At 40.0% G+C, this 21,696-nt stretch overlaps 1 protein-coding gene across 7 annotated transcripts in view; it reads left to right on the top strand.

Moving 5' to 3' along the window:
- Nucleotides 1–46: 46 nt before the first annotated feature.
- Nucleotides 47–21,696, top strand: part of UBR3 (ubiquitin protein ligase E3 component n-recognin 3) — a 119,991-nt gene continuing 98,341 nt past the window's right edge. For 3 of the 7 annotated variants that reach the window (XM_068948643.1, XM_068948646.1, XM_068948645.1), the window contains exons 1-5: nt 47–622; nt 16,650–16,789; nt 17,175–17,333; nt 19,114–19,257; nt 19,865–19,914. In XM_068948643.1, coding sequence (XP_068804744.1) covers nt 168–622; nt 16,650–16,789; nt 17,175–17,333; nt 19,114–19,257; nt 19,865–19,914 — 948 coding nt within the window. In that variant the 5' untranslated portion in view covers nt 47–167. Of the gene's footprint in view, nt 623–1,405; nt 1,511–16,649; nt 16,790–17,174; nt 17,334–19,113; nt 19,264–19,864; nt 19,915–21,696 lie in introns of those variants that run through there. The other 4 variants (XM_068948647.1, XM_068948644.1, XM_068948649.1 and 1 more) reach the window with 3 other exon arrangements.

Genomic DNA, 21,696 nt, shown 5'->3' with positions numbered 1-21,696 from the left:
CCAGGGGAGGGGAGAGGCAGAGGCAGTGTCAGGAGGAGGAGGAGGGAGCGGGCGGCTGGCGGCGGGCAGGGTGCCGGTTCCCCGGCTATCGCGAGAGGGAGGCGCCGCGGGGGGAGCCCCAGAGCCGGGAGTCCGGCCCAGCCGTAGCGGCTCCTCAGTTTCCCATCATGGCGGGGGCCGGCGCCAGCGGCCGGGACAAGCGGGCGACGGCGGCGCGGCTGAAGGCGGCGCTGGGCAGCGAGAGCGGCGCGGCGGCGGCGGCGGGCGAGCTGCGGGCGCTGCTGGAGCGGGTGCTGGCGCCGGCGGCGGGCCCGGGCGGCGGCGGCGGCGAGGCGGCGGCCGAGGCGCTGGAGTGGTGCCGCTGCCTGCTGTCGGGCGGCGAGCCGTGGGACAGCTTCGTGCAAGCCGTGCGGGCCTACGACCCGGCCACGCTGTGCGGCCTGGTGTGGACGGCCAACTTCGTGGCCTACCGGTGCCGGACGTGCGGCATCTCGCCCTGCATGAGCCTGTGCGCCGAGTGCTTCCACCAGGGCGAGCACGCCGGGCACGACTACAACATGTTCCGGAGCCAGGCGGGGGGCGCCTGCGACTGCGGCGACAGCAACGTCATGCGGGAGGCCGGGTGAGCGCCGCGCCGCGCCGGGCCGGGCCGGGCGGCCTGTGTGGGGCGGGCGGGGCGGGCACCTGCCGCCCCCGGGGGCAGCGGCCCCGCCGCTGGCGGCGTGTGCAGGGCGCCGCGTCCGCCCGCTGCCTTCCGCGGAGCCGGGGGGAAGGCGGAGGGCAGCAGGCGGCACCTGCTTCCGCCGAGGCGGCCTGGCCGGCCGGCGGGGCTGCGGGCAGGCGCCGCCCTTCACCTTGGCCCGAGCTGGGGTCAGCCTTTCCTCCGGAGCCGCCAGCCCTGCCGGGGGGCTCCTGCAAAGTGGCTTTCGCCTTTGTTGGTGCTGCATGTGCTTTTTTTAGGACGCTTACGCAGCTCTCGTTGCCCTTGCCGGTCTTGCTCAGAGTGCCAGCGCGCAGGGAAGTTGGTACCGGGGCGTGCTCGGGAGGCAGCGCGTCCTCTGCGTTGGCCCCGCGCGGCTAACCGAGGAGCGTGTCAAAATAGTTCTCAACTTCGTGTGAGCAAACGCGCTGAAGTGAACAGATGGAGTGGGAGGGAGCTATTTTTGTGGTTTCCCCCCCTCTGCAATTCATCATGCCTTCTGTTTGCAGCTTTAAATCAAGGAATTCCATGACTCTTGGGCAGCTGACCCGAGGCCGGGTTTCAGGAAAGTCAGAGGGCCTTCGTACTCTGTAAGCCTGCAGGTCTACTGGAGACAAGTCTTAAATATGTGGTTAGAGGAACGTGGTGCTTTATTATACCCTTGGGTTCCCTTGTGAAAGCAAGGATCTGTCAACTCATTGTTGGGTAGAGGTGAAACCTAGCCGGTCAACTTTGAATTCCAGAGCTCGATGTCTTTGTGGAGTTCACCATGCTGCTGTTCGTTCAGCAGAGAGCTAAAGACTTCTCCAGGTGATGATTTGATGCGTTTGAGTCAAGCTTCTCTTCTGACTTGCTTTCCAGAATGTTCTCTACCCTCATCCCCTCCAGCTCGGTACGGCGGTGGTGCGTGTCTCCAAAGAGTCATCTCATCTTTTCCCTGAAAATACTTAGCTGGGTCAGCTAGCAAAAAATTTGAGGACTATATGGAAATGCTAAAATGTTCTCCTTGGTGCTTTTCATATTTTTAACACTTCTAATCTTCAGTTCTGCTTTACTCGCTCTGCATCTTAGATTTCTTCTGTTTTTGCATTTCTACTTAGAGATTTCACTAATTCTGCTTTTTCCTGTTGCTGTTTAGAGGTTATCTTCTTGACTCTGAGTCTTTGTGTCTGTAATCTCCGTTCTCCTGCTCTAAGCCTTGACCTGGCTTTGTTCTTTGTTTCTTGTTATATTTCCCCTCCCCCCTTTGTTTCTCTTGCTACCTGCCTGCCATTTCTTCCTTCTTCCTTCTTGGTGGAATCTTGTTTGTAGGCTCCCTCCAACGGAAGAAATTATTTTTCTTCCTTTCTCTTTCGTTGGTCTTCAGTGGTTTTAGGTCTTCTACTCCCGAAGAAGTCAACGATTCCATCTTCGTCAGTCCTTGTTCAACGCTTGGTGTTTCTGCTTTCCTCAGCGTTATTGCAGTAACGGTTCCCCTTGATCTTGAGACCTAACAAAAAAATCTTAATGTCACTTCTTCCTGTGCTCTATGTGGGATAGATTTAGGGCTCCTCTTAGTGGTAGGATTTTAATAGAGCACATACAGATTGAACTACTTCAAATAAATGTTTTTTTAAATGACTTCTGATACTGCTCTCATCCCAGAGTTTGTAGCGTTCATAAGCTTTAAATAGGAAATCACAACTTTTTTTTTTCTTTTTGAGGAAGCTGGTTTAATAAGAAATTAAGTTGCTGTTAAATTCACAGTGTAAACAGATAGAAACCCTGAGGGGATCTCCCTCATTTCTCTGTTATATTTACCCTAATTATTACTTTTAATAGCGTAAGTGAAGAGTGAACTGTCTGTGAGTGTGAGTTAGGTCCCTTCAGAAGGTTTAAACGTTCCAGATGAAGAATTCCATAGTATCAGTTCAGCAACGACGCTCTTAAGGTAAACAGTTGATTTTTCTAGTTTTCCTGGAGGTACAGGAAGACAATACATGGCAGCAATATTGGAAGCCTACTCTTTACATAAGGTTGCTCTACTCTTTACATAAGGTTGCTCCTGCTTAAATAAAGAATAGGTGTTAAACCAGTGCAATTAAGTGAGCTAGAACTTTTGTTTGTCGTTTAAGACCAACTGCGTTAAGTTTAAACCAGTGTAAAAACACTAACGCACACGGTTTTGCCTGTTGACTTGAATTACTTCAATGCAGCATGCTTAGATAAACTGATTTAACTTTATGTACACAAATCAATTACACAGTTACAAAGGTAATACTTTACATGTTAAAGTTGAGAGGTCTTTATGTAGATTCAGGAAACAGCAGTGTGTCTAGCCTGATATAACCCTGGCCACCACAGCCTAGGCTTCTATAAATAGCAGAGGAATCAAATGTGGAACCTACTTACGAACTTTTATCTACCATCTGCCTCCTCAGATACAATTTTGAATAGATACTGTATATGAAGGTTATAATAAGAACAGTTTGTTTCTCTTGGTTCCTGTTATGTGATCTCTGTGTTCTGAATTTTTTCATTTGGTGCACCTTGAAAAATAGGTCTAGTGAAGTCTTAGCTACCTGATCTACTGTAAAGAAAATCTGTCCAGCTTGCCATACAGAATATCTTTTCATTTTCTTTAGGATGCCTAATGTAAACCTAAATATGGTTTGGTATAAGAGGGGCGGGTGTTAATCTTTCAGTAATAGTTACAAAAAAAGCAGCTTATAGTTTTATCTGATACCTTTATCTAAGGAAGCCAGAATATAGCATAATAGATGCATGCTCATTTGTTTTAGGTACCTTGCATAATTCTCAGTTGTTTTAGAAAACGTTGGATCCTTACACCTCTTAAACCTTTTGATTCTCGTGCAAGTTTCAGTGTTTTTGGTGCTTACCTTAATAAGCAGTAGGTGAGTTGGTCTGACTTACTAGAATGTAATTTTGATTGAGAAAATACCTAAGTTTGTAATTTTTAATCATGTAGATGCTTGATAAAGGATTAAAAGCTACTAGTTATGGCAAGGTTTCTTAGTCTTTAAGATCCAGTGGCAAGTCTCCAGGTGAAAATAGTTTGTAGTTTTTTCCCCTTATGGCGTCTAACCATGGGCAAATAAAATTTTGCAGCTCCGTCAGAGATAATTGACAATGTTTTGAAGAAGACAGAATCTTCAGTTCTAAAGCATTTATAATAGACATACGCTCATAGTTCAGCAGATGAGCTCAGCTGTTGAAATAAGTTGCAGTTGAACAGGGGAAATTGAAGCTGGAATAATTTTTGGAAGGTTTTTTTTAATGAAACTTTGTGGTTTATGAAATCACCCTGAAGAAAGTAGTATGTCATGTCGTTATAATAAGAGAATAACTATCTAGTAATCTGTTACTGATGAGTCCGGTCTTGCTTCTGTGACTGTCTTGTTCTGATTCCCCTTTAAGTCTGTAGACAGTAGCCTGGTATACCAGATACCCTGTACGCTTTGGCTGTTTCATTCCCTCCGTGTCCTGTTTCTAAGTCAACACACAGCCAGGCATACTTATATTTGTTAAATTAATCATGTGGGAAGCAGATGTTTTAGTGCTGCATTACAATAAAAAGAGAGTAATATCTCCATCAGGAGTTACATATCCTGAAAGACAAAAAGTCAGGTTAAGAATTTCATTAAACAGGCTTTTGCACTGATGTTTGCTGTGTATTTGATGGTTGTTATGGCAGCCATTGACCTAGAGCATTGCCTTCTGTTATGACTTGTGTAAAAGGTTCTAAGAAATTATCTGTTTCTAGTTGCAGCAGTGGGCCGTTTCTTCGTCAGTAAGCATGTGTGAAGCCAAAAAACCTGTGGTCATGAAAAAGGTGACTGTAACAGATTGACGTTGTAGGCTATGTGTTCAAAAGCACCTTCAGGTACCTACCTACCTCTAGGTTTTCTGCAGTCCTGTCTCTAATGATCCATACTTGCTTTTCCATTCAGCTCTGCTGTGTTAGAGTGTACAACAGTAAGTTTTGTGGAGGTCCTGTGTGATCTGCACATTAGATCAGACTTCCCTCTCTTTTTTTGTTATGTCTCTTTTGGGGCTTACGTATCTTTTGGGTCTACTGTGATCCCCTGTGAAAAGGGTGGAGTGGCCATAGTATTTTCTTTGCTTCCTTTTGAGACTGTAGAGCATGAGAAGTGTATTCGTCAGTTTCTAGCCTGCTAATTTTCTTCTAGTTTAGTTTACTTAGAATTGCTTTTGCGTTTTCTGTGCATTAAAATGTTTGCACCTAGGTGGTGTTACTGAATAGTTAGTTTTCTGTAAATTTAATCATAGCCTTGGACAGTAGGTAGTTCGTATTGATGACTATTGCTACTTTGTGCCCATATTCTTCTTCTGACTTTGATTCCTTATTTTATCGCTCTGTAGAGACACTTCCTAATAGAAGCCCATTTCAAAATAAATGACCTTGCTGTGTTATTTGTAAGCTATGGAAGAATATTTGTTACCTTCTTTTCCTGAATAAGAGTAAAGGACCTTTTTCCTATTCCAGATTTGAGAGAACTTTCAAAAACAGACAATGAAAAGAAGCAAGCTTTCTGACTTGCTCTTGAGAAAGCTATAATGGTGATATGAGATATATTTTGACCCGGTTCAACAGGCAGGATCTCTTATATCATCCTATGCTGCAGCAGTTGTGATCCACTTGAGATCAGAGAAGGTAGAACTGTCTGAGGCTGAGTACTGGGACCTACAGATAATCGCTCTTTTACTGGCATTAACTATATTACGTGTTTTATGGACTGGAAATCACCAGTGAATCAGCCATTTAATGTCCATTACATGACGCTGCTTCAAGATTGTCTCTTTCGATGCGACTCCATCCCTTTGATTCTTCTTTAACAGTAGGCAACGTTTCAGTTCTGCAGGAGCTACAGTTTCGGCTTGATGATGCAGCCTCACAGGGCAAAAAAGTGCTCTTTTGGACCTTTCTCCAAAAAGGTGCTGATCATGGATGCTTCAGGAACACCCTGGGACCCTATGCATTGCAAGGAACTAAGCCTCTGAGCTTTGTGAAACTACAAAAAAAGGTCCTTACGTTCAGGATTGTTAGCATTCTTTAGGAGCTGTATTAACTCTGTACAGCTTCTCTGGTTTTGAAGTTCTTCAGGCTACCGAAGACTTCTGGGTGAGGGAGAAGTCTGTGAGGAGAAGTCTGAGCTACACTGCCTGTTAAGCTGGCCTGGGAGTCTGAAGAAACCTCTGGTTCTGTCCTTCTGTGGTGGGTGCTAAACAAATAAACTCCACTGCGTAATCTTCCACTTACGAGGTTCAGGAATTCGTGTTGGGATTCACACTAACTGCAACGTTTCCAAGAACTACAGTTACCATGCAGTAAATAAGTGGTTCCCTCTGCCTTCCTTCCCCACCGCCCCCAGGTGTGAAGGTCAGTGTTGGGTCTTACTGCTTAGGATTCTACAGTAGCGTTCAGTAGTTTTTGCAGAGCTTCCTTGGAAAGTGAGAAAGCTTTGAGATTACTGTGGTGATTACCTCCACCTTGACATACAGCCGGCTCACAAACCTGCCAGTTCTGGGTTTCCTTAAGAATGGCTCTAATTGGGACTACCTCAGCCTCTAAATTGGTTGCTGCGGTGTTTTCAAAGTGGTTTACAGCCAAGTGATAATTTTGGATTATTGCTTTTATAGCTGTGGCTTGACTGGCAGCTGTGTTCTTTATACATGCTTCAGTAATAGCATGCAGTGGTTTCAAAGGTGTCGATAAGGGTCTGAAGTGGCGATCACGTTTTTGGCCTCAAGTGTATCAATATACTTAACTTTAAATGTTTATAAGCTTGAACTCTTGCTGTGTTAGCCATTATACAGATTTAGAATGATAATTCCCTTCTCAAAGCCTTTGCTGATAGGGACAGTCTGGTTTGAAGAACAGAACAGTAATCTAAAGATTGAGCTCACAAGATGTTACTGTTTTGTACCTTACCTTTTCTGAAACTGATTTATTTCTTGTGTGACTTATATATATCCTTGGTAATATACCTTGATATATATTCAGTTTTAAGAAGCACTGGTGTTCTGGAAGTCTAGGAAAACAGTCTTGTTTAGATTTGAGCTAACCAGTATTGATTTTCATACAGCATTTAATCTCTCTGGCATGAAACTCATGGATACTTACTTTTCCAAGAATACTGCCAATTATATATATATGTATATATTATATGCTCTGTTTGGTGGAGGCCTGGCCAAAGCATAATCTTCAGTTCAAGTTGACAGTTTTTGTTATAATCCAGTCAGCTTATTAAAATCCTCAAAATAAAGTTTGTTTTCACATTGGTCTCGCACTACCCAGTTGCTTAGAACTTTGTCAGACTGTAAGTGTTCAGGCAGAAGTGTTACATGCTGAAGGTTTGACTTGCTTAAATTTTCTTGGGATACTTTAGGTGTTCCCTTAGCCAGAAAAATAATTTTTAAATCTATTCGGGAAACTCTTCTTTTTCTTCTTCTGAATAAGAGATGTAGTGCCCTTTTGCTTTAAGGTAGGTAGTTGGGTAGATGGGATTCTGAAAACGACTGGGCAAGGAGACTTGCATCTGAACTCATTGTTTGGGAAGGAAGTGAGGGGCCAAGCACAGATGGATCTGATGAGGGATTGGGACCATGTGGCCCATTTGCTGATCAGCTCATCTCTCAGACCTGCTTTTGAAGGCAGCTGGGAATTTTGCTTTGAGAGTGCTACAGAAAGGGAGGAACTCTTGAAACTCTGAGGTGAACGCTAACTGCTCTGAGGTTCTAAAAATTATGAAACTTAGCATCCAAAACTAGAATATGTGTTGTATCTTAATCTCTAACCTCAGTTCCATATCTGAAAAAAATACAGATATCTGTAGTCTCAAAAGCATGTCTTGAAAAATTTTCGAACTCTTAATAATTTTCTCATGATGTTTTTTTAAGTGACCTTCATGAAATTTGTTTTCAAGGGTTGAATTTGAAGATTATTCTCTTTGCTGCCTTCTTTATCACAATGAAGTGCTGAATTTAACTGCTTGTTTAATGAGCACAGTTAATTTTTTCAATTGAAAAAGCCACAGTTCCTGTTGAAAATATGGTTCAAGACAGTATTCATACTTGCAAATGCATGAATTATGATTATGTCTGTAATGTTAATGTTGCCATTAACAAAGTAACAGACAGCCAGGGCTTTGCTTTGCAATCATTGTGATATTCTCTTTGGTGTCACTTTTTCAAACGAATATTAGACTTGTAAGTTTGCTAGCTGTGTTTCTGTTATTATATAATTGCATTTAAAATAGTATGTTAGTTGAGACTTGCATCAAACTACATAGATGTAAGCTGCACTTAATTACGACCCTGCAACTGCACTTATATCCTAGAGCATCCACCCTTTTTAGAGAATACGTTGCTGCAGAAAGACCTACTGATTTGAGTTACTTGACTTTCTGTCAAAATGCTCAAATTCAGCTACTTCTGCGGGGCGGGTGACTTGAATGTTAAAGGATAAAGGAGGTATTTAACATAGGCTTGGCAAAGTCCTTTTCTGCTCATTCTCAGAGTATTTCTAAGGTCTTACCTCTTCTTCTCAGTCGAGCAACTCAGATTTGTTACACAGACCAGCTCCAGCTTCTTTAACTGATAGTCCTGTCCCATCTTTTCTACTTTCTTCCTGTCCTGAGATACTGACTGACCTCCCCAGTGTCTCGTACGTGTTCAGTGTTTGATTAAGAACTGTGATTTTTTTATTCAGCTTGGATTCAACCTCTGATGTGGCTTGTCCAATAAGAATGAAGTTGTACGTTGCGTTTTGCTCAGAGTTTGTACTAGATTGCAAAACAGGGTTTTTTCAGAGCCTGAGCTTTTATCATCACAAAGTGCAAGAAGTTGCATTGATAATTTGCAAAAGATAAATGTGAAGTTTCAAATGATAATTGCGTGTATATCGTTACTCTAAGATATCCATAAAATAATTTGAGAAGTATTTCAAGTGTTTTCTCCATGATATTTTTTTCCACTGTATGAAACTGTGAGGGAGCACATACCTCTCTTTTTAGCTATTGTTGCCGTAGCACCATCCAGAAACATTGCACCGTACTGCCCTTGTTGAAGAGGAATCAAAAACAATTCTTCACTTACTTTTGACATATTTTGTATAAAAGCGTTCCTTTTGTATATGCTTTATGGGAAAAAAGGAAGTCTTATTCTTTATGGCTGCATAAAATGATGGAAGCTGTACTAGCTGGTTGTCTCAAGTTGAATAACTTGTAGAGAATTTTCATGCATTTTGAGAAGCAGTTTCTCTATTTTTAATCTATCTTTAAACAACATATTTGTAAAAGAAAAAAAAGATTTTTCACTTTGCTAGGTTTTTTGGGCCTTGTAACTGTTGAAATGGTGATTAAAAAGGGATGGGCGAGATATTTTGCAAGGATATACGTGTACATGCACTGTTGTACAGTTCATAGCAGTATCAAATGAAACCTCTGATGAATATGTACTAATATTTTCACTTTAAACAAGTGGACCATGTTGATCACACTTACTTTTTGAGAGCTTTGATTTTTTTTTTTTTTTAAGTCCTTCCATCTCTCTCTTCCCCTTGCCTCCCCCCTCCCGCCCCCAAAGGTATTATAATTCTATTTTTCAGTGGCAAGGGATTTATTTCGGATTATCACAAAGACTGTGAATTCTTTATTCTCCTAGCAGTCAACAATTTTAGACATACGACCCTTTGTGGTTTTGAATTAGCCAGTATAAAATAAGATTTATTTGTGCTTTTTTTTTTTCTTTCACTTTGAACCATTAATGGAAAAGCTAGCTGCTATCCCTTTCCTTTATTAGAAATCTGACTTTCTGAATCCTTGTTTTCCTTTGGTCTTTTTGGATATGTGCAATCTAGTTATGCAATGCTGGGCAGTGCTTTGTTATCCTACAATTAAAACTGCCAAATTTACTGTTTCTTACTGATTGTGCCTACTTATAAACTAATGAAACTCATTGCAAGTTTGTGTGATTTACCAGGTGTTTAATTGGTTTCTATCTGAGAACTAATGGACATAACAGAAACACTCTTGTGCAGAGCTTCCTTGCTGTTTGTCTCACTGGAGAGCGTGCTGCACTGTTTAGAGAGCTTCTGGTGACTTGCATGCCTCTCCTGCTCCTATTCTGCAAGAATCAGAGTAGCCTTTAGGAATCTAACCTGTGATTTCTAGCCTCCTAACCTGGCTAAAAAGCTTTGTCATGAAGGCTTAATGTATGGAACGGTGTCCTTTAAAGTTATGCTTGGGTTTTCTTTTTTGGGAAGCCGTCAACTCTTCTCCCACGTTTTATTGTCCTTCTCTGCTATGTCTCTGCTTTGGAGCTTCCTTGATTAGAAGGGTGAGCCTGACATCTCTCCAGTCAGTTCTGCTTCTTGTCAATATCCCTAATAGCAGAAATGCAAATACTTGGTTTTGTCACTGATCTGCTCTGTTACTCACAGCTTTCTTGAAGAGCAGTAGCAGCAGAGCAGTCGTTCCTCAGACCTTGAAGTCAGTAACGTATTGATCCGTTGTTGGACGTCTATTTTGCAGGCGAAATGAAGGAATGTAACTATTGACATTTAATTATTGGGAGGGGGAAAAACCCAAAGCCGTAGTTTTCAGGCAAATAGTTGGTTTATTTCTCTGCATTTCTTCAGTGTTAACATCATGCTTGTTGTTGGTTAATGAAAGTGGATTTACAAGGTTACAATGTATCAAAGTCCTTTTGCTTCAAGATAAGCTGTTAATCCTGATATCAAAGGTGTATTTTGCTCTGAATTGAGAGTTGTTTTAATAAGTGACCTGCAAAAGTGGGAAAACCCCTTTAAACACTCTATCAGCATATAAAGGATAAAAACTGAGTTCGCAAGGACTGTGAGAGACAGTTGTAGCACTCAAAAATATTTTGCGTTTCTCAATCTATTTTATAGAAACTGTACATAACCATTTTATTTGCTCTTTAGTTTTGCAGTAGGGACAAAATCCGTAGTCTTTTGACTATGGATTCCTAGTCTTGTGTGTGGATTCTTAGTCTCTTAGCAGTTGTTTGACTGCTTTATGAAACATTACATGACGTTGTCAGTCATGCAATAAACAATATGAAATTTAAATGCACGCAACATCTTCAATTAAAAAAAAGTCAATTTCAGTATGACTTATTAGGAATTGAAAAATCAGATAAACATTTGCTTTCTTTCTTTAGGATTTGAGTTTCAGTAGCTTTCATCTGGGTCCTTTCCCTTAGAAGAGTAATTATTGCCTACGTTTTTGTCCCCAGAAGTTTGTATCAAGAGTCAGGTGCTCATCCTGCAAAATATTGTACCACATGGGTAAAAACAGAGTGCCTTCTTTTGACAGCTTGATAATCTAATTTAAAACAAAGGACTCTTTAAACATGGGAAGGAGGGAGTGAAATAGTGAGGGAAAAGTAAGGCTAAAAATAGCCCCTGTGTGTATACGTATGAACTTATGTCAAGTTTCTGGAATGCGACTGAAACTTGAGACATTGTGGGATGTAGCGTAAGGAGGGCTGCACGACTGTTCAGAAGCTATAAAGGTGTGGCCTGGCTGGTGAAGGGCTGAAGGCACTCATCCGCTGCTGTAATAACTAGGGAAGTTTAAAAATTCATCTTTGAAGTGGAGAAGTTGGCTTCACAATGAGCACTGCATCTACCTGATCTGCTGGATGCAGGAAAATAGACTGTGTCCTTCTGCATCTTTGGGACTTTGTTCTGTGTGTTTTGCTCCCCATCAGACGAACAGGGAAAGGGCCGATGACAAGATGATTCAGGGATTTCAGTGTGATTTCCAAGGAGGCAGGTCAGCCACAGTGTGAGTAGATTTAAGTTGGCCCTGTGAAATTCCGTTCTATTTTTTTGAAGAGTAAATAGCTTTCTGCTAGCTTAGCTTCTTGAGCTGGTTTAACATAGGATGAGTTGGGTGCCAGCGCTGGAACGCAGAAGACGACAGAAGACCGGATTGTGGCAGGACTGACCTAGATCAGCTTAAGCATTTGTGGAACTGTTGTCTAAAACCACACTAATTAGCAGGACAAGTCAGGGGGGTATTTTACCTGAAGCCAGTTTTAAATACGTTTTGGAAATTCACAGTGGAACTATTAAAGCCTGAAATAGTAGGGTAGTATGGAGTGAATCCGGAAAGTCTAAAGTGGAGGTTTCTCATAAAAGATAATGCACTTGTATTGATAATATATGGCGTTCCTTACTCTTCTGTAACTGTCAGTGTTCAAGACATCTTAAATGTAAGATATCAATGCAACATAAGAAATTTCAGGAATCATAGTAGAAGTCACGTGGATAAGGTTGCTTGTGAAACCCTTATTTTTATTTAATTGCAAGTTACTGTTGTTCTCTCCTTTTGCTGAAATTAGCTGTATATTTTTGTGAAAAAGCAATTCCAAAGGTAGGAAACTGCATAGGAAACGTAAACCGTAGTATATGTTTGAGTTGGAGATAGGCATAAGGAAAAAAGGTGATGCGTTTGTAGACCTGTATTTCGGAACTCCCAGGTTAGCCCTTCAGTAAGATAGGGCTAGCATATCTCTAGTTAATGTATTGGCATCCTCTCTGAAATACTCCTCTTATACTTCATTAAGCTTTAAGAATAGTAAAAATATTGTACAGTTTCATGTGTAAGCACAAGAAATATGAAACAATAAACATTGTAGGTAAACAGGCTTGTTCGAAAAAGCCTTTTTGCGATATTGAAAAGTATGTAATAGAACTAGAGAAGGAGATGACGTATTAGTTAACCAGTCGGTCTTCCTCTCCATAGTTTAACTTCTGTATATATTTTTTATTTTTCTATTTCTTTAGATGTAGATTATAAAGGAGGAATGTTTTTCATCCTATCTAATTTATAACTGCCTTTCATAATCCCCTATTAGACACTTTTTACTTTTGCCTGCTCTAAGTGCTGGAGTTCCCAGGCTGAATTATTAGAATAGATGTGGAAATTTCCCTCTCTTATGGTCTGTGAAAACCCTATTTTGATCATCTTTGGAGCATTTTGAAATGTATGTATATTTGTTCGGATGGACACTTGTGTAACTAAGGTAAGAAAGTTCTTTTAGAAATACGAGGAACTGATTATGGGGAAGCCTTGTCTGCTGTTTGTCCAGTGGCTGTATAAGCCATTGGTGAAATCTGTTACAGGTGTCTCCTTCTGCCAGAATAAGTAGTTTCAACTCTTTTCTGCCTTGTCACAGCTTGGGGTTTTGGCTCTTCTTTACTTTAAACAGCTGTTTTTAATTCTGAAGGTCCTCCAATTCATTATCTAGTAGTTTGATCAGTATCTGTAGAAGAATTGTGTAGCACTGTGAAAAGGCGGTAGAGCTGTGCGTAGAACAGAGAATCCGTTATTTCAGGGTTGTGCAGGGAACGTAAAGTGGCAAGATTGGTTTTCTAGAATTTAGGATAAAAGACAGTCTCATAAGTCAGTATTATAAAGCTGAGTTGAGTAAGGTTTCTTCAGCCTGTTTGCTAAATAATAACATTCTGAGCAGTGGCTTCCTGGAACATTTTGAATTAGGTTAATTCTTGCCCTTGAAATTCAAGATGACCAATTGCTTCTCCAGTAGCAGGTCATGCCAGTAGGGGCTTATTCTGGGATCCTCACCGTGTGCAGGTTTCCAGCTGTTAGTTAAGCTATGGATCTTGTATTGATTTTAGGACAGTACTTTTTTATACCACCACCTTTGAACTATAAATATGGAATAAAAAAATATGCGATGTGGCTCATCTTGTAAAACGTTTAACCAATCTGATAGCATTCCACGATGGGGTGACTGGCTGGGTGAGGCAGTGGGTGTTGTCTACCTCGACTTCAGTAAGGCTTTTGACCCTGTCTCCCATAACATCCTCATAGGCAAGCTCAGGAGGTGCCAGCTAGATGAGTGGACAGTGAGGTGGACTGAGAACTGGCTGGATGGCAGAGCTCCGAGGGTTGTGATCAATGGCATAAACTCTAGTTGGAGTCTGTAGCTAGTGGTGTCCCCCAGGGGTCAATACAGGGTCCAGTATTGTTCGACTTACTCATCAGTGACCTGGAGGAAGGGACAGAGTGCCCCCTCAGCAAGTCTGCTGATGATACGAAACTGGGAGGAGTGGCTGATACCCCAGAGGGCCGTGCTGCCATTCAGAGGGACCTGGACAGGCTGGAGAGCTGGGCGGAGAGGAACCTCCTGAGTTCAACAAAGGCAAGGGCAGGGTCCTGCACCTGGGGAAGAATAACCCCATGCACCAGGACGGGCTGGGGGCTGACCTGCTGGAAAGCAGCTCTGCAGAAAAGGACCTGGAAGTCCTGGTGGACAAGTAGTTGACCATGAGATAGCAGTGTGCGCTTGTGGCCAAGAAGGCCAATGGTATCCTGGGCTTCATTAGGAAGAGCATTGCCAGGAGGTCGAGGGAGGCGATCCTTCCCCCCTACACATCCCTGGTGAGGCCTCACCTGGAGTATTGTGCCCAGTGCTGGGCTCTCCAATACGAGAGAGAGAGAGAGAGAGTTACTGCAGCAAGTCCAGCGGAGGGCCACTAAGATGATGAAGGGACTGGAGCATCTCTCCTCTGAAGAAAGGGTGAGGGAGCTGGGCCTGTTTCGCCTGGAGAAGAGAAGACCTTGGCAGGGGGGAGGGTCTGATGAATGTGCATAAGTATCTGAAAGGAGGGTGTCATAGAGGATGGGGCCAGACTCTTCTCCGTGGTGCCTGCGATAAAACGAGAGGCAACGGGTACAAACGGAAACACAGGCAGTTCTGTCTGAACGTGAGGAAAAACTTCTTTGCTGTGAGGGTGACTGAGCACTGGAACAGGTTGCCCAGAGAGGTTGTGGAGTCTCCTTCCCTGGAGATATTCAAAAGCTGGCAGGACACAGTCCTGTGCAATGTGGTCTAGGTGACCGGTTGGATTGGATGATCTCCAGAGGTCCCTTCCAACCTCGGCCGTTCTGTGATTCTGTGATGATAATATTCCATTTTGTAAGTCAATGGTGCTTTCTTGGGAATCTCCTGAGAAGACCTGATTCGTATCCCTCAGCTACAGGGTATAATAGATTTGTAATAACTAATCCATAGACTAATTCACAAGTGGTTCCCTGGAATAGGCTTCTCGGGGAACAGAACTTTTTATTTTCTGTGCAAACCTTATACTTAGAAGAAGTTGGGATTCAAAACTGCTTTACAAGTGAGGTTAATATATTTTCTTGTGTTACAGGGGTCCCTTTAGCTTGAGATAGTAACCAGTGAAAATGAGCCTTTTGGCTGAATGCAAAATATTGAGAGGAGACCAGTAAAATATTTTAAAACCCCCTGTATAGTAATTCTTTCCTAATGTATCTTTAAGTCTTTCTTCTTGTTACTTTTGATCTCATGTTATAAAGGCAGTGGTGGAAGGGAAACTAAATACTTTAAAATAGTAGAAGAGGTACTATATTGCAGCACAGGAAAGCCAGATGTGTGATTTATGGCAGTTTGGGTTTCTGTATGCAGATGAGTCAAAAGTGAATGCTTTTTTTTAATTCCCTTTTGTGCGTTAAATAACAGGAAGTTGACAAACTTCACTGAATTCTTTTCTCTCAGGCACTTTTTTCCCCCAGAGGTGGATAGGCTGTATACACAAACTGCGCATCATCGGGCCAGTACCAGCCTTGTCTACCTTTTCTTCATAAAAAGTGTCTTCTGTATGTATTAACGGAGAAGTTCTTAGTCTTTAATCTTGTGAAGATGCTACCTGTGTTTTGAAAACAATGGACTGGTGGAGATGCTGTTTTAATCACTGAACTTTCATACTCTTAGGGGTTTTTTGATCCTAAATTCTTGCTTTGTGAGCTGTATTTTTCTTTTATTTCCTTCTTCTGTTGAAGGTGATACTTTAATGATCCTCAAGGAAGAAAGGCTTACACTGTAGAAAATAATAGGTTTCTTCTGGAAGATGTGGTATAGCAAATACAGTGATGGCATGAATAAATTTAGCAGATAGTTTTCATACTCAACAAAGGCATCTGTCAGAGATATTGAATCCACTTCTGAATCTTTATGTTGAAAAATTAATAGTTAATGGTAAAATATAGTGACTCTTCTCAGAAAAATATAGTGACTCTTTCTTTATTCCTTGTTAGCTTCTTTTTTTGACAAGGCTAAATAAGTCTTTGATGTTAATAAATGCCCTTTCTAAAAATAAGTTGGGAGCAGGAAAGAATTCAGTGGCTCTTGAGTCAGGCTCATGTTAAGTCAGTAGGAAATCCTTCTGTCTGCTCCAGTGAGGTTTGGCTCAGGCTCATGCCATTGTGTACTAGCCAAGCCTTAACTACTGTCATACATGAGTTCTCTGGAGAATAAATATTTTCTTTTATTTTTAAGCGAAATCCTTCACACCATTTTTGCAGGATGTTTCTATTATCCTTTTATAAGTGAATTTTGGTTGCTATATGTTTGAAATAGATACTGATCCTGCAAACTCACGCTTGTGGAAGTTGTTTTCGCTAGTGTCAGAAGACTTAATTTTCTGAATAAGGGCTTGACGAATCAGGCCCACCTCTTGACTATTTCGCAGAAGAGAAAAAAAAACTGTTTTAGGTGGATATTTCCAATTGAATTTTTTAGAAATTGGGAGGTACATCTTACGGAAGAGAAATACTGTGTTCTTCTCATTGTTTTCTGGAAGATGCTTCTCACCTGTATGGAAAGAAATTGTGACGTTAGGCTTAAGGTTGGGAAGGGAAAACATTGTCAAGTTTATAATTTACTGGACTGAGAAGCAAGATGGATTTGAACATAGTAATTGAAATTTCAGAATACCATCAGCACGCTACCTTTAATGTAAAAGTATATATTCTATATTCTTTTAAAAATGAAAAAGGTAATATTTTTCTTAGTATATGTTAGCTCTGTTGAACTGTGCTTGGCTAATGTTTTTTTGTCTGTTTTGTAGGTTTTGTAAAAGACACCGGATTAAGTCAAATTCAAATGTTCCATGTGTCCCGAAAGACTTGTTGATGATGTCGGAATTAGTTCTTCCACAGTTCATCTTTAGTCTTATTCAGCACTTAAGAGAGGGATATAATGAGCCTGGTATGTTTAAAATTTGCATGTCTCTAACATATCTTACCACGCTGCTATCATTTGCTATCCAGTCTCTGAAGACACTGTACGTGAATATAGACGTGCTATCTGTAGTTTGAATGTATATAGTATGAACCTTGTGCATCTTTTCCTAACCAAGTTACTGTCTGACTGGAATATTTGATAACGTTCTCTGCCAAAATGCTTCTTAAGGTGAAGTGTGTTTTAAGGTTATCTAATACAGTGTTGAGCTCTTCCAGAAAATGAAATGAGAATTAATTGAAAACTTGTCCATGTAAATTTTAGAGCTTTTGTAAATTAATTTCTGCCTTGTGAAGCTCTTGGCCAAAGTATATTACATTTACACTGAAACTTCTTGTTATGTGTCTTTCAGCTCTTGATCTGCCGTCAGAGAAGGACCTTCATAAAATCCTCCAGGTTTTGGAGCCTCATGTTTCCTTTCTAGAAGACTTGACCAAAATGGGAGGAGCAATGCGATCAGTTCTTACCCAGGTTTTGACTAGCCAACAGTTCTACAAAGATCTTAGCTCTGGTATGTTTGTGTTATTTCTAGTAATTAAATGTTGACATTATGAAGACTTTAAGGGCAATGTTTATTAGTTCAGTAACTCAAAACCTAGAAAAATACATGTTTTTAAGGATACTTTTTGTTGTTGATTGACAGGGGGGAATTGGCCTTCAAGAGCTGCTAGGAAAATTCCTTACTAAGACCTATGGAACAGAGATCTTCTGTCTTGCGTCCCAGATAACTTTATAAAGATACATCATTTCAATAAGAAGTTTTACAATAGATCCATTCTCTTTAAAGTTAAGTGAACATGGCAGCCTAGTGCTGAAATAAGATGTATTAAGCTTATTCAAAGGGAACCTGTCTAATTCATTTTAGGATCTGGTCTCACACAGGTTGCTGGAGGATTCCTTCTGAATGGCAAAACTCTGTAGTCTGTTCTGCATGCACTTTTGTGCAAAGCTTTTTTTTTTTTTTTTTTTTTTTGGGGTAAAAGCAAACAAAAAGCCCCTCTGAAGCAGGTATTTGTTCCATTCTCTACCAAGTCGCAATGAATCGAAAAGTGTTGGGTAGTCACAATTACAAAAAACTGATATAAATTAACTCTGTCTTGTTTTCTTGTGATTATAAGCCATCGTTGTTGAGTCTCTTGCATACTTCCTGTGCATAGGTGTGGAACAAATAGTTCTGTCTCGGCACCAGTTAGTTGAAGAGGCAATCTCTAAGACAGCGATATTTATTTGAAAGGAGAAATGCTTAGGAATGCTGCTGCAGGGGACGGTTGTCTTTACCCTGTTTCCGTCCTGTTTGTCTTCCCTGAAAGTTTTCAGATCCATGTTTAGTAACAGTTGAATGGGAGAAGTTTGGCTTCTCTTTTCCTGTGCATGATGAATTTCCTAAGATAAAAGAGTGGGGATGGAATGGAAAAGAAGGCATCTTTATTTGAATTTTTGGAATGCAGAGTATGCTTCTCTGAGTAGGTATGGTTTCTGGGTAGCAAAAGCAAAAAAGGGCATTCTAGAGCAAAAGTTTCACTTCTAACTTTGTGAAAGGTGCACAGCTGAAAGAATGATGTCGTCATCTTCCCATTTTCTTTTGTCTTCCTTAAATACCTGCAACAATCTTCTAAACAATCTTCTAAAGTTTATCTTTTCCTTATGGGAGATTTTTTTTTCCACAGTCCATTTCTTTGAAAATTTTATTTCCAAAGTATGCAGTGTGACTTTCAGTCAGCAGACAGTTGAAGTGAAGAGATCTTTAGAGATAGTCTTGGCTAATTGCAGCTACCAAACCTTGATCTTTAAAAGGGAACATTGCAAAAAAAAAAAAAAAAAAAAGATTTCCTTTTTTTTTTCTTCCTTGGAAATTTACATTTCTGTTGCTTAAAATTTAAGCTTTTTGAGTTTAACCTATTTATTGATTAATTTAATTACAGATTTTTTTTCCCCCACTGTTTTGAAGTTTCAAAACAACTCCCATTTTGCTGTAGTATGGTAGCAGTGCTGGTAAAATAGAAATGAGGTGCATCACATAGAAATGAAGAAAAACATATGTTGATTCAGAGGGAAAAAATTAAAAAGGTTTCTGGTCTTTTGGATTTCAGTTCTTCAGCTGAACAATTTTTTAGCTTGTACTTATAACTGTATAGCTTATCAAAACATTGTGGACCATTTTTAGATTGCTTAATCCTATACAATAAATTTTGAAAGAGTCTTAATACATAGAGCCTTTTGTGTAGAATGTTAAGTACACGAACCAGGTAGCTGTTGTTATACTTTAATGCTGTTTTAAATATGTATTCAAGGTGTTGGAGAGAATGCTTGTGCAAAGAAAAGTCATGAAAAGTACCTCATAGCTTTGAAAGGCTCCGGACTGGCATTTCCTGAGGATAAACTTGCATGTGGTATGCAGGAACAAGGAGCTGGAACTAGCACATTAGCAGTTCAAGGTTTGTGTAGAAAAATATTTTAAGAAAAGACTTGATTATTTCTATTTTTTTAGATAAATGCATCTCCCTTTATTTATTTATTTTAGTCTAACCACAGTGAATTTTGTTGAATTACTTCTTATTTAGTCCACCACCAAATTACAGGATTTATTTTAATTCTATCAGCAAAGTTAACCATACTCTCTTTTTGTTGCTAAAATACTGTGTATTGTTATCCAGTCATAGGCTTAGTGGAATTTGAGTAGGCAAGATGTAATTGCTCGTAGTGGAATTTTGTCACTGCAACTTAGTTAAGCCACCTGTTACTACAATAGTGCTGTGGATTTTTTTGATCTCCGAAGGCTGTCACAGTTTTTTGCTATCTCTGAAAGGCTGTGTCTCCATTAACTCAGTACTGTAAAGTTCTACAGTGGAACGTACTTCTAAATCTCAAATTTTATATTCTTGGAAATCTTATTCCAACTTCTCAGTCCAGTGCTGTGTATCTTTTTCTTTAAGAAAGTTAATGCAGTATTTCGTTTCATACTGGTTCATTAAATCTCATAAAATATTCTCTTTTCAGTATAAGTCTTATGAAAGGAATCTCTAAATTTTTTTATTTCAAAAGGTTTAGCAGGTGCTACAGCAACATCAGGACAAGGGAATTCTTCAGATGAGGTGAGACTGTTTTTAAAGAATGTAATGAACTGCAACAGAATATTAAATGGAGAGAATGCTTGCAGCCAAATACTGAAAACCTTTGCTCTTCTGTTTACCAAATATTCTCTTCATTTTGATAATTAAAAATAATGGAGTTTTAAAGGAACAGATCTCGTGCCTTTGATTTCCTAAGGACCTCTTGAAAAATCCTTATTTTTGCTAATGCTTTTTCAGTTCAGCTTATATAACCAGTGCGGAAGAAACTTGTGTAGGTAGTTCAAAAGTCACTATCAAGTAAGTTGGTCTTGATTACAGCAAGCTTAAAGCATGTGATGCCTGAGAATGGTGTTAGCCGTTTTGGGCACTTGAGAATCCAGTTGAACTGGTGATAGCAGCAGTGAGAATTTCTCTGTAGATAATTTCCCATGTGTAGACTTGACCTTATTTACCAAGCATATTGAGTGGGAGTAAAAAGGAGAGAATCTACTTCTAGAATAAGCTATAATAAACAAATGGAATTTAATGAGGAAAGTTAAATGCTGGTAGAGTTACTTTTATCAATTTATTCTCATTTCATTGCAATATTATTTAACAACTTAATTTAAACTAGTAAGCCTTAGTAGCCATTCAAATTGACTCTTAGATGTATGGTAGGGTAGTATAACCAACTTTAAATAACAGAAAATGTAATCTTGCATAGGACTTTTGTATTGAATTCTATGTGAACAAGTATTGAAATAAAAACAGTTATTGTTTGTGTATGTGTAGAACAAGTTGTATCACGTGTTTGCCTCTGTCACCAGCACAACAGCATCTGTTATGCTCTCAGCAGTGCTATTTATAATTTGGCATTTTTCAAAGTATTGCTTGGTTTTTTTTCACCATCACTTGACAAAAAAAACCCCAAAACATAAAAACCCATAAAAAATTGCTAGCAGTGTTACTGTTAAGGCCCATAAATGGAGAAAGGAATTTAAATTCATCTTAATAACCTTAAGTATTATTTTAATTAAACTTAAAATGACTCAGAGTGCTTATTTGTGATTTGCCCCTAGAAGAGATGGGGAAAGGGGAGTAAACTGAAGCTGTTAAGAGTTTGAAGAGAGATCAGATAGGGGTGACGTTTCTTTTGGTAAAGATGTCCGAGGTGGAGTTAGAGGTAGAGATGTACTTCAGGGAGATTTTTTTTTCCTTTTTTTAACCAAGATAAGTTTCATGGACAAGGTATTCTTAAGAGTGACTTAGGAGGCAGCACTTGTCCTGTAGCTTATCAGTTAGGGATCTCTGTTTCTAGAGAGATTTTTCTTTCTGATCTCCAGGATATAATCATAAATAGCCATAGAGTACATGTAGGTATTTTATTCTAAATTGAAATTCTGCATATGCTCATATACTTGGGATCAATTTTAAGGTATTAGTTACATTATTCAGATACGTTGTAACAAAAAAAGAGACCCATCCTGTTTTGAAATCCTTTTTCAGAAAACTTTTAAAGAATAAGGAGGTAACATGGCAGATAAAGCAATAAGTACTTAAAACCTAGATGCTTTTTAGTATGTAGTTGCATATCCAAATTTTCCTTTCATGTCTTTGATCAAATCAGATTGATACAATATGGGATGCAGTTAAAAATAATGTCAACAGTTTCTTAATCTTCTTTAGGAAATCGAAAAAGCAAAGAATAGCAGTGTCTTTTGTAAATGTGGCACTGGAATTCCACATTGGTATATCTCAGTTATCAGTGACTCAAAAGATTTTTTTTCTATTGTTTTTTAATCTTAGTCTGCTTGGCTAATGTGA

The sequence above is a fragment of the Struthio camelus genome, chromosome 6 (genome assembly GCF_040807025.1).
Source record: "Struthio camelus isolate bStrCam1 chromosome 6, bStrCam1.hap1, whole genome shotgun sequence".
NCBI lineage: Eukaryota > Metazoa > Chordata > Aves > Struthioniformes > Struthionidae > Struthio > Struthio camelus.
Note: the sequence above shows the minus strand (reverse complement) of the source record. Positions and strands in the feature narration are given on the sequence as shown.